This window comes from Perna viridis, chromosome 15 (assembly GCF_037379345.1).
Source record: "Perna viridis isolate PV_CMFRI_1.1 ecotype Kerala chromosome 15, ASM3737934v1, whole genome shotgun sequence".
Classification (NCBI taxonomy): Eukaryota; Metazoa; Mollusca; class Bivalvia; order Mytilida; family Mytilidae; genus Perna; species Perna viridis.
In genome coordinates, this window is record NC_142459.1 from 24,480,667 (window position 1) to 24,493,969 (window position 13,303).

At 35.9% G+C, this 13,303-nt stretch overlaps 1 protein-coding gene across 1 annotated transcript in view; it reads right to left on the bottom strand.

Annotated features, from left to right (window-relative positions):
- The window catches only part of LOC148597566 (cytoplasmic polyadenylation element-binding protein 1-like), a 33,051-nt gene extending 19,830 nt beyond the window's left edge, over nt 1-13,221 (bottom strand). The window contains exons 1-7 of the mRNA XM_088563049.1: nt 13,218-13,221; nt 12,681-12,823; nt 8,463-8,628; nt 6,307-6,417; nt 5,915-6,086; nt 3,197-3,368; nt 15-282 (exon numbers count right to left, since the gene is read on the bottom strand). Coding sequence (XP_088419175.1) covers nt 15-282; nt 3,197-3,368; nt 5,915-6,086; nt 6,307-6,417; nt 8,463-8,628; nt 12,681-12,823; nt 13,218-13,221 — 1,036 coding nt within the window. The remainder of the gene's footprint in view (nt 1-14; nt 283-3,196; nt 3,369-5,914; nt 6,087-6,306; nt 6,418-8,462; nt 8,629-12,680; nt 12,824-13,217) is intronic.
- Nucleotides 13,222-13,303: the final 82 nt, after the last annotated feature.

Sequence of the window (13,303 nt, forward strand, 5' to 3'; positions counted from 1 at the left end):
GTATGGCTACATACCTGCAGCATTTCTATGTAGTCTGGCAGCTCTATCTATTGCATAGGGATCAACGTTTGACATCAGGAATGGGTTAATAACAGGATAGCCCCTGCCTGATGTGACAACCTGACTGCCAGCAGAGGTTACCTCCCTTTGTTGTTGTTGTAACTGTTGTAGCTGTTGCTGTTGTTGTTGTTGCTGCTGTTGAGCATTAAACAATTGTGTTGCAACATCAGGCTGAGCTTGTTGAGCAGTCTGTTTCTGTCTGTTTCCTATGTTCAGTGAGTGCTGCAAAGGAATAGTACTAATCGAACATGATTTTATGAAACCAATACAAAATGGAAATGGCAAATTTAGAAAATAGGTGAAAAAAAAAAATAGTTCTTGGTTTCGCCTAACCCTGCTGAGTCAGTTTTAAGGGGCCTGATCATACATTTTTTTTAACCATTTTCAAAAAAATAAAATTAAAAGATGACCTGGCTGGTCCTTTTTAAACACTAAGATTATGCACAAGTTACCTTAATTTTGATTTCAGCTACAGAGTATGAAATTTTAAAGAAGTATGAATGTTTCTAATAGGAAAGAAGATAAATGAACCTAAATCTGGTTGAATATCACTCAAAATCAATAAATGTTTTTTTTTAAATAATAATTTTCCTGCCTGCCAGATCTCTAAAAAAATTCCATGTTAGGGGAAACCTGAACAATCATTTTTCATTGGCCTTAGCATAGTTAAAAGACACAGAACAGAAAAAATCCAGAAATGAAATGATGGAATTCTCTTTTAAGGGATAAGAAATTTTAAATCCTCATCCATCTGTGCCATGAAAACTGATTTGTTCAACGTGTCTTAGTTTTCCTTTCCTCTTTCGACTACCTGGACTTTTTTTTTATGAGCAACTCAGCGGGTGTTTCTAGAAAAGCAGAAGACGCTTATCCTACTGGTGTACCTGGTCCATGCTCCCAAGTTTTTAGTGGAGTCTGGGTTGCTCATTTGCTTTTTTTACTTTGTATGTATGATTTTCGTTACTTTATGTTCTTTGTTGTGTGTGTCTGTTTTTCATGTCTGGTCTTTGTCCCTGGATTACATTCTTACAACTGCTATAACCTTGGTTACCTTGATTACTCTTTCCTATGTCCTGAAAGACTCTTAGCAAACCAGTCAGAGAATCAGTAACCCAAAGGAAGGCATATTATCTTAAAAGACTCTAATCCAACTACTGAGAGAATCAGTCACCCAAAGGAAGGCTTGTTATTCTGAACAACTCTTATCAAACCACTGAGAGAATCAGTTACCCAAAGGAAGGCATGTTATCCTGAAAGACTCTTATCCAACCACTCAGAGAATCAGTAACCCAAAATAGGCAAGTTATCCTGAAGGACTCTTATCCAACCAATCAAAGAGTCAGTAACCCAAAGAAGGCATGTTATCCTGAAGGACTCTTATCCAACCACTCAGAGAATCAGTAACCAAAAGTAGGCAAGTCATCCTGAAGGACTCTTATCCAACCAATCAAAGAGTCAGTAACCCAAAGGAAGGCATGTTATCCTGAAGGACTCTTATCCAACCACTCAGAGAATCAGTAACCCAAAGGAATGCATGTTATCCTGAAGGACTCTTATCCAACCACTCAGAGAATCAGTAACCCAAAGGAATGCATGTTATCCTGAAAGACTCTTATCCAACCACTCAGAGAATCAGTAACCCGAAGGAAGGCATGTTATCGTGGATGACTCTTAACCAACCACTCAGAGAATCAGTAACCCAAAGGAAGGCATGTTATCCAGAATGACTCTTATCCAACCACTCAGAGAATCAGTTACCCAAACAAAGGCATGTTATCCTGAATGACTCATATCCAACCACTCAGAGAATCAGTACCCAAAAGGAAGGTATGTTATCCTGAAAGACTCCTATCAAACCACTCAGAGAATCAGTAACACAAAGGAAGGCATGTTATCCTGAACAGCTCTTATCAAAGCACTCGGAGAATCAGTAACCCAAAGGAAGGCATGTTATCCTGAAAGACTCTCATCCAACCACTGAGAGAATCAGTCACCAAAAGGAAGGCATGTTATTCTGAACAACTCTTATCAAACCACAGAGAGAATCATAAACACAAAGGAAGGCATATTATCTTAAAAGAGTAATCAAGGGAACCAAGGTTATAGCGGTAATCAAAAGAATGTAATCCAGGGACAAAGACCAGACATGGAAAACAGACATACACAACAAAGAACATAAAGTAACTAAAATCATACATACAAAGTAACAAAAGTAAATGAGCAACTCGGACTCCACTAAAAACTGGGAGCATGGACCAGGTGCACCGGTAGGGTAAGCGTCCTCTGCTTTTCTAGAAACACCCACCGAGTTGCTCATAAAAAGTCAAGTCCGGGGTAGACAAACGAGGAAAGGTGAACTATGACCCATTGAATAAACAGTTTTCATGGTACTGATGGATACATCATAACGATCTACGAGTTCATGATGACGACCATAAAACTTCTGTAGTGATTACTTCAATCCAAGGCATGTTATCCTGAAAGACTCTTATCCAACCACTGAAAGAATCAGTCACCCAAAGGAAGGCATATAATCCTTAAGGACTCATATCCAACCACACATGACTCAGTCTCTTACAGGCCCTGTGCTTCATTGAGTAAAAATGACAACCAAATTCAATTTCTTTGGGTATGATCATCGTCCAAAGAACTTAAAATTGGTTGTCATGATGGACTTACAACTTCTGCTACTTAAGACAAACAGGATGCAGCACAAAGGCAGTTAGATCCAATAAGAGGAAATGGGAAGTTTGATATACTGGACGTAGCGATCACATACCGAGAAAGTATTTCAATTTGTGGATACCAATTCTTGTGGATTCTTGAATTTGTGGTTTTGAGGTCTTCAGTATACACATCTATGGAAATCTCCTTTTCATTGGGAACAAAATTTCATGGTTTGGCCAACCCATGAAAATTGGTACCCCACAAACAATAGTACTTCAAACAGTATTCTACCATCCTCCCACAATAATAGATGTGACAATGGAGCATATATAACTTGGACTAATACATAATGGTCTACTGTATTGTTAAAAGATTGCATTGCAAGTAATTTTTCATTAACCAAAAAAATGACTGACAGAAAGATAGACTGTCATTTTACACTTTTTAAATAAATTGACCTTTGACCTACCATCATATCAATTAATGCTGCCTCTGACCCTTCACTACTGATACCACTTGTGTCCGAGTCAGAGGGTGATGTACTTCTCCTTCCTCCTGATATCAGATTTGAGTAAAGTATCTTCTCCATGGGAGATAAAGTATCATTCATAGAACTGCCAGGAGATGATGTTCCATAATCACTATAAACAAAAAGATGTTACAGTTACAAGAAAAATCTGTGTGGTATAATTTTAGGTTTTAGGTACAGAGCTATTTGTACTAAAATAACTTCACTGTCAGTTTGCAACTGGCAATGGGATATAAACACCTGGGTTCAAAGTTCAAACAATTACTTCTGAAGTACATACCAGTTCATCATTCCCACAAGAATAATTTTAAGCCCATCATGTTTAAGAATTGAACCTTGTCAATGATGTTGTTCTTCTATGAAGCTACTACTACAGTCATCCAACAGAAGTACTGAAAATAGTTCTCACAGCTGCTTCAAAATTTAATGAAAATTAATGCCTATATACACATCCACATTTCATAATGATAAATCATGCCAAATATGGAAGGTATTCAACAAATAGTGGAACAAAATTTTGTTGGCAAAACTGTAATGAGGGACAGATCATACCAATGAATGGCTATCATACCAGGCCCCTCCTTCACTATAGGGCTATCATACCAGGCTCCTCCTCCAGTATACAGCTATCATACCAGGCCACTCCTTCACTAAACAGCTATCATACCAGCCCCTCCTTCACTATACAGCCATCATACTAGGCCCCTCCTTCACTATAGGGCTATCATACCAGGCCCCTCCTTCACTATACAGCAATCATACCAGGCCACTCCTTCATGATAGGGCTATCATACCAGGCCCCTCCTTCACTATACAGCAATCATACCAGGCCACTCCTTCATGATAGGGCTATCATACCAGGCCCCTCCTTCACTATACAGCCATCATACTAGGCCCCTCCTTCACTATAGGGCTTTCATACCAGGCCCCTCCTTCACTGTCCGGCTATCACACCAGGCCACTTCTTCACTATACGGCTATCATACCAGGCCCCTCCTTCACTATACGACTATTATACCAGGCCCCTCCTTCATTATATGGCTATCGTACCAGGCCACTCCTTCACTATACCGCTATCATACCAGGCCCTCCTTAACTATACGGCTATCCTTGAACAAATCGACGCAACGTTTTGACGGATTGATGACTGCCGACTGATTGATCGTTGACGGATCTATAACCGATGATCAATGACAGACCTGACTACAGTGTTTGTTATCTAAAATGACAGATCATGTTTAAAATAAAAGAAATGTGAAATAAAGGTATAAATTGATGTTAAATCTATTGCATTATATAAATATGTGTAAAATTGAGAAAGAAAACAACAATAACCATAAAAAACACTGACTGCTCTGTGGCCACGTGATGCGATCACCGGTTTAATCACAGTTTTTGTTGCATGGATCATTCAGGAGCTGTATTGATGGGACATCAGCCTGGACCTCTAATAGTCCTGGAAAATTCGGTTGCATAGAGATAACAGCTATAAAGGACCATGACTCATACCTTGGAATACTGATACTTCTATCTGGGCCTTTGATGGACCCTGGATTACATGCTTAATGTCACGTAATGAGGACTATAATACATACCTCTGTCAACTGGGACTTCTGTTTGGACCTTTAATGGTCCAACTGTTTGGTTGGTGAGAGCTTTAGAAGACCATGATATATACCTTGGTGTGCTGGGACTTCTTTCTGGACCTTTGATGGCACTGGAGTATTTCGTTGGTGTCAACTTAAGAGGACCATGATACATACCTTGGTGTGCTTGAACTTCTGTCTGGACCTTTGATGGCATTGGAGTACAGTCAAACTTCATTAAGTTGAAGTCGAAGGGACCATGCAAAAATGGTTATCCGAGGTTCGAATAGAAGCTTATTTGTTAGAATTCTAGCGTGATACAAAAAGCCTGCGTAGTCTCGGCAAGCTCTGGCATAAAGTACGAGTTGTGATATGAACACTCCATACACAGGCGCTGAAGGGATGTTGCCACAGATGAAAGGAAAGTTGACAATTTTGAATCGTCAAACCATGTGCTCTAAATTATTACAATAAAATTTAAAATTCACTAGCGAAACACATGTAGTCATTGAAATACACTTACTATTGTCTGTTTGATGTTTCATTAAATAGTCAGATACCATTACAATTCTTATGTATTTTTAAAAAAATTATCAAAACATCAAAATATCTGATATCACTATTAGTGTGAATTCCAATGTGTAATTAATAAAATTCTTTCTTTTCACTACATGTGCAATTTTGAATAAATTAAATACACAAATCAAGCCAAAAAAGATTGTCAACAAATCAATTTTAAAAGGCACTCTTATTCGTTGTTAAAACACACTTCCATCATGGTTTGTAATAAAACAATCAGTTTTCCGACTAATTAGCTGACTTCGAGACATCAGGGTTATTCAACCTTTCTAAGTCCTATCGAGGGGACTGATTGTTTACCGCGAGTTATCTGAGGTTTCTATTCATCCAAGTTCGAGTCATCCAAGGTATAATTGTATTGGAGTAGGGGGAGTTTTGCAGGGAATTCGTAATTAGTTCAAGTTAACCTAGGATTTCAACTAATCCGAGTTCAACACATCGAGGTTCAACTGTATTTGATTGGTGTCAGCTTTTAGAGGACCATGATACATACCTTGGTGTGCTGGGACTTCTGTCTGGACCTTTGATGGCCCTGGAGTATTTGGTTGGTGTCTGGTACATGTCAGCAGGTTTGTAACTGTAGAGGGAGGACTGAGGGATCTGTTGTTGTTGTTGTTGCTGCTGCTGTTGTTGTTGAGAGGCTGGGACTGAAAATAATTGGAACCCTGAAAAATGTGAAGTAGACTAAAATGTAAAAGGAAATAAACTGAAACCCTGAAATATGTGAAGCAGACTCAAATGTAACAGGAAATAAACTGAAACCCAGAAAAATGTGAAGTAAACTCAACTGTAATAGAAAATAAGTAACTGGTAACTAGTGGTCAGCAATGTTGTCCTGTGACAAGTGGCTGGCTCTTATTGTCAGGTGTTGATCTTTGACCTTACCTGGATAAATGGCTGACATGTTGTTATATAGACTCTGGTCGTAACTAGTGGCGGGCACTTGCTGGTCATGGGTTGAGTGAGGCATCTGTATTGGCATCTGTTGCATTGTTTCTGTATGAAATATTAAAGGATAGTGAATAAAAGAACAGTGTAACAATGTCTCCAACATAAACAAAAATTGTGGAAAACTACATTCACTGAATTTTTTTTAAGTCCAAGGGCCGCAACTTCTGTAAAAATCCCTCAACCATAACCAAAGTTGAACTTAATCTGTAACGTCTCATAATAAGACTACACACAAATAATTAAAAAACAGTTCATAAAAGCATTACAAAAAAAGTGCAGAAAACTCAATTCACTGATATTTTCTAAGTCCAAGGGCCATAACTTCTGTAAAATTCATTCAACCGTAACCAAAGACAACTCAAAATGTAACTCTTCTTAATAAGGCCACATACAAACAAGAGGCTCCCAGGAGCCTGAATCGCTCACCTTCTTGACTTTTGCCTTTCAAAGGCAATAAATTAAACAAGAAGTTGTCCAACAATTTTGACTAAAGAAGTCTTTGGTAGGACTATCACAAGATCTTTTCAACAATTGAAAGTTTCTTTTAATCTATCATAGTTTTCAAGATATTGACTGAAAAATATTAAAAAAGTCATTTTTCCCCTTTCAAGGGCAATAACTCTTACAAGGAGTCTGAAGACTTTTGTAGTCCTAATAATATGGATCATTTCAGCAATTGAAAGAATTTGGATAAACCTAATGGTTTAGGAGATATATGTGAAAAACTACTGTCTGACCCCTATGTTCTATTTTTAGTAATGGCGGCCATGTTTTTCCACAAATCAGAAATCCCCACATCAATTCTATGCAGTATACCCCAAGGAACATTCATACTAAGTTTGGTTTCAATTGGTCAAGTAGTGTCAGAGGAGAAGCTTTTGGAAAGACATAACATTAAAAATAACAAAAATCGTTGAAAAAGGGCAATAACTCCAACATGGCTTAACGGATTAAAACCAAAATTTGACCAGAGATAGATCTCTTCATGCTGAACATTTTTACCCACGTCAAAATTCAGCTAAACCTAACAGTTTAGGAGATATATGTAAAAAAAACTACTGTCTGACCCCTATGTTCTATTTTTAGTAATGGCGGTCATGTTTTTTGACGAATCAAAAATCCCCACATCATCTCTATGCAGGATGCCCCAAGGACCATACCAAAGAACACCTAGATTTAACAAGTGTACATTTTCTCTATTATTTATTTCTATATTCTCCATAAATTTTTAATTCAGCAAGAAGTGGACTTGTATTTATCTTGGTGTTTTGGCAGAGGAAAGTCCAAGAGTGAAACATACCAAATTAATTTAGCAGTGTGAATTTTTAAATTATTTACAAATAGGAAGCATTTGATATTAAATAACTGCTATCTATAAAATTAAAGAACCTTAGTAAATGCGCTCACATATCCCACGTGTCCACATATTGGACTCTCAAATAAAAAGTATTTGGGAAAAAAAAAGAAAGTTCAAAGGGCTTTAATTCATAGAAAAAACAATGGATCATAAACTTGATCTGTTACTCGTCATAGTAGACTCGCACACACAGAATCAATTTGACAACTTCAAGTGTTTGTGAAAAACACATGCCAATAATTTGATGCCTCAACATGTGGCACTTCCTGATGATTTTATGCTCTAAGTAAAACATGATCAGCAAGAAGAAAAAGGACTGTAACCAAATATTACCGCTGTTAACCAAGACCTTATAACAAGTAAGTTACCCAATTAGTATTCAAAGGGAGCTGGTAGCAGGAAACAAGGATAATGATTTCTTTTGGCCTACACTTAAGTTTTTACTGTTCCTGTTGAAGAACCCATGTTTGTGCAGGAAACAATGATATTAGTTGTTTTGGTCTAGACTTATATTTGTAGGACCAATGTTCCTTCAGAAACAATGATATTAGTTGGCCTAGACTTATGTTTGTAGGACCCATGTTCCTACAGAAATAATGCTATTAGTTGGCCTAGACTTACATTTGTAGGACCAATGTTCCTACAGGAAACAATGATATTAGTTGGCCTAGATTTACATTTGTAGGACCAATGTTCCTACAGGAAACAATGATATTAGTTGGCCTAGACTTACGTTTTTGTTGTTCCTGCTGTAAAGCTGAAATGCCTGTCAGTGAACTTAAATCTAGCGTGTTACTCAGTAAGGCATTTATACTTTTGAACAGCTCCACATTTGGGTATTTTACACCTCCTTGCTGACTCTCATAGTCCTCCACGTTTATAGCTGGGATTTCTGAATTCTGTAAGGAAGACAGAAAGTATACACTGATGTGTTAAATAACATTAGCCACACTGTAATACAGGAGTTCAAGTTAGAGTAATAGGTCCAGGACCTTTTTTTCAAATTTCAAAAAAAGGTCCACAATAAAATGTCAATGTAGGAAAATGGAAAAGAAGGTACATTGAGAGTTCTGGATCCTGGACCATTACTTTTTTGAACACATAGCAATATGAAAATTTTGTGGCCAATGTTCAATGTATGTGATGGGATTTCTTCTTAATTTGACCAACCACATCCAACCAAAATCAACGATTGGCTAATCTACCTAGCCTGACCACCAACAACTTACTGAATTAACCAAGCTCAGGAGCAGATCCAGGATTTAAGGCTAGGGGAATATACAATTAAAGGCCTTAGAAAGAGAGCAAGAAATTTTAAGGGGTAGAAATTGTGAAAAATTAAGATCTCTTACATTGTTTTCTGAATTTTAGGGGATGTACACTTGGTCCATCTCCCTACGAACCCATGCCTGGAGCCAACACATTTGTACTTGGAGTCAATGGAGAGAAAACAGAGGTTAACAATGTTTAAGACAGTTTATTCAAATCAGTCATGTATAGACACCAACCATTTTATAAGCAAAGCAGGCCCAGTCTTTTTTTTTTAACTCAGTCAATTAGGCCCAAAACATATATGGTTTGTGCTACCCAGTTTTTTGTGCCTACCCTAAATATATGATCACCATTTTGGCTCAAGCACTGTTCAAGATTGTAGATTGTTTCTACATTAACTCATTGTAAGATGTTTTTGAAAAATAAAATAATTTCCCTATCTACCTACACCATTTTCCTTGGTGGTAGCAGGAAACAAGACTATAATTTTGTTTTGCCTTACTTAACTATGGAAGTTTTCAAAATCATAACTCTGGTTTCTTCTGAAAAAAAAATATTTTGGCTTTGCAAGAAGAAAACTTTCTACATCAGCATAAAATTTTATAACCATTCCCCTTAAGAAAAACGGTCTGAGCCTAACATTAGAGTGAAGGGAGAGAAAGCCGAGGTGAAAATAAGAGTTTCCAAAAATTCCTGTCATATATAAAATATAGCTCATGCTACATATATAGGCATTCAGTTTTCATCAGGAGCCGATACAGTATTTGAAGAATGTGCACACCTTTATGCTTCAGTGATTTTCTTCCATTTCAACATGAGGGTGCACAAGCAGTGTTTATATGTTACATTAAAAAGCTCTGCAATCTTTTAAAAAAAAGAGAAAATGTTCTGAAAAAGTGCATTTTTAGTAGTAACTGAACTTTTACTTTGCATTTTTTTTAATGAACTTGTAGGAAACCATGGTCAAAAACAATAACAGTAAAAAAAGTCTCTAATATGTATTAAGAAAATACATGTATAATACGTACTATGCTTTCATTTATTCAATATTCTACAAGTATCTATTTAATCAAGCTTGTGATAGTCCTGAAACCAGGTGTGGATTTCCACATGTGACGTCCTAATGATAATATATATGTTTGTATACTGCTGAAAAAATGGGCAGTTTAAAAGTACTGTGCTAAAAATTGGAAGAAAAAAAAATTCTCATTAAAAAGATGTACATTTTTAAAATATAAATATATAATAAATGGGCAAAGTTTGAATTGTTTTAATACTTTTTTAATTACAATTCACAACATTAAGTGATAAAAGTAGTGGAGTTCAACATACTCAAAATTTAGGACTAATTTCTCCATATTTTCAACATAGCCTAATGATAGCATATAATGCTGAAAAAATGAACAGTTGAACATGCCAAATATGTAAGAAGAAATTTATCAAACTTTTCCATAATAAATTGTGCAGATTTTCAATATGTGTATATAATTACTGTGCTAAGTTTCAATACTTTTTTCAGTTACAGACTACACAAAGTGAGTGGCTATTAATATGACAAATAGACAAAGAGATGGTGGATGGAATAGAGCGGCTACTAAAAAAAAAGATAAAACTTTTATTAGACCTCAGTCTTGCATTGACCTTCCCATAGATTTCTATAGTGACGTAAATACATATATCTTCAGGATTTTTGTGTGGCACTACTATGGACATGTAGAAATTCAATTTTCTACAAAAAAATAAGTTGTGTTAACAAAAATAGGGAAGAAAAATAGCCATTTTCTTAACTTTCACTTTTGTTTTGCACTCATCAACCCTACTTTTTGTCACAATGCAATTTTTCCCTAACAAAAATTTTGCTCTATTTGATAAGTCATACTGTTCATATTTAAAAAAAAAAAAACAAACAAACAAAACGTAAGTCTATAAAGAAATAAAACAGAGGTTTATCTGAGTATTTTGGGAAATTCCTTCTTCAGACATTTTGGGAAAAAATTATCGACAAATTTGCCATTCAGAGTTCAAAATTGAGATCAAGTCAAAATTTTGGAAGTATTGTATGATTTGGGAAAGTGTCCTGCTAAATGCTAGAAAAATCCATGCAAAGGGAAAATGCACTGTTTTAATTCTCTCCATGATTTGTACATCTGCTTGGCTCAAGGATAACAAACAACAAACAAACAAATTCTTTATTTGCTAACTTAGCGCCCTACTGGGCAGTGAATTGTACAATGTAAAATTTAATGTACAGATACACATAGCCAAAAGTTATAAATTGATTCAAATTCAAATACATATAATAGCTGTATTTTTTTAAAATGAAGAAACAAATATCATTGATGATGTTTTCAATAAATACAGTGACCATACTCAAGAGAGACAAGAGGCAGAGCAAATCACAATGGATAATACATGGAAAATATATATAAACTGTTACTTTAATCATAAATATGATTTATTCAATTAAATATATAAAGCGACCTTTTTCATCTAACTAGATACAATTTGTTTATTAAATCATATAGCATCTGGTATATATAGGTGTGTTCTGCAGACCTAAGCCAAATAAATAATTCATTGTAATTCAAAATCTTAGGTTTCATGAAAATTGATGTACTTCTGAAATTTAAAACAATCTAAAACAATATATACCATTTAAAGTAAACACACTGCATGAAATATTTTTTTGGTAAAATGTAGTCTCAAAATGGGAATAAATTAGGCATTCTTTTTTTTTTTAGGGGTTCCAGGATATTTTTGCTCATTTTTACCAAAATAACAAAAGGTTAAATAACAAAATTTCAACAAAAAGAGGGGGTTCCAACCCCCTGAGCCCCCTACATCTACCACTGGATGATGTATTCCACACTTTTCCCTATAAAATAAGAACTCTTACCAGGTTAATGATCAGAAGATGAAGATCACACAACATTTTATGAAATCCTTTATCACCCCATGGACACTGACATAAACCTCTGATGATGTTTATTACTGTAATTATTTAACATCCTGACCAGTGGCTTAAGTAATCTACCAGGTGGCTACTCATTATATTCCAATTCATTATCTTACTCAATAGAGAACATAACACAAGTTGGTTCCCAGGTGTTTGGGTGTGGGGTCTCGCAAGTATGATCAATTAAAATCAGCATGAAATAACTGTGCATGCTGGAATTGTGAAGTTCTTGGTATCTCAAAGACCAGGAATTAATTTAGGTTTATGATAAAATCCACAGACTGCTACAAATCCTGGGTTGATTTTTCTCTAGTTATCTTTAATCTCAATTTAACAAGAGGTATAGATTTTTTTTTAAATACTGAAGAAAGGTGTTGCCCTGTTGTACATCTCTATGGAAAACTTAAGAAACTTTGACGTCGACAAATCGAGCAAACCCAGGAGAAACTTGACGAAAAAAATAAACCAATGTCATTCACCCAAGTATTTATCTCAAACTTGTGAAGCATTGTTTCTCTGAATTTCAGACATAAGAAAAAAGAGAACGTTCCAAAAGACCATGCACACTTCAATGAATATCGTCTGCAAATTCTATCAACTTTCAATTAAAGACTTCCTACCATGACCTCGTCTGCAGCAGTCCCACGAACAGCAGAGGAGAAATGACAGTTCAAGACACCTGTGGCGCGAATGAAATTTATATTCACACGAATGAAGACTCACCTGTTGATTGGAAGAAATTGAATTTGCATACGAATTGGTTCTTCTGTCAGTAGCGATGATTGGGAACGTCCGGTCACTTCCACGTGCGTCAATCGAATTGTATAAAGGGGATACGGGGTACAATAAGTTACCGTTACTTAGCTCTGTTTCAGACAAAAACAATTTGGTGTCCTAGAAACTATTTAACTGATTACTTTTTTTAATCAATGTGGTCTCCTTATAAGCATAAACCTGTAATTAGTCACAAAATTCCGTGTCAACTAATCAACACCCCTGAAGGTCGACTGATCCATCACTTCATTCATCAAAAATATATGACGTAATTCTCAATCGGAACCGTGGGAACAATTTTGAAATCTGGACTCGAAGAGGAAGCTATTTTTTCTAACGCAATAATTTAACAAGTGAAAAAGTGAAACGAGAACTTTATTACAACATCCCATCACACAATAAAATAAACTCCCTTGAAAAAAATGCCAAGGATTTTTAAATTACTGGGGGAAAGCGGTTGGTCGTATCCGAATGTACATAAAGTACTCATTCCAGCTAAGAAACTTTTTTTCATATATCAGAATGTCTTTCTATAACACGGTTTTTATACTTGGATATCTGTAGATTCAGGT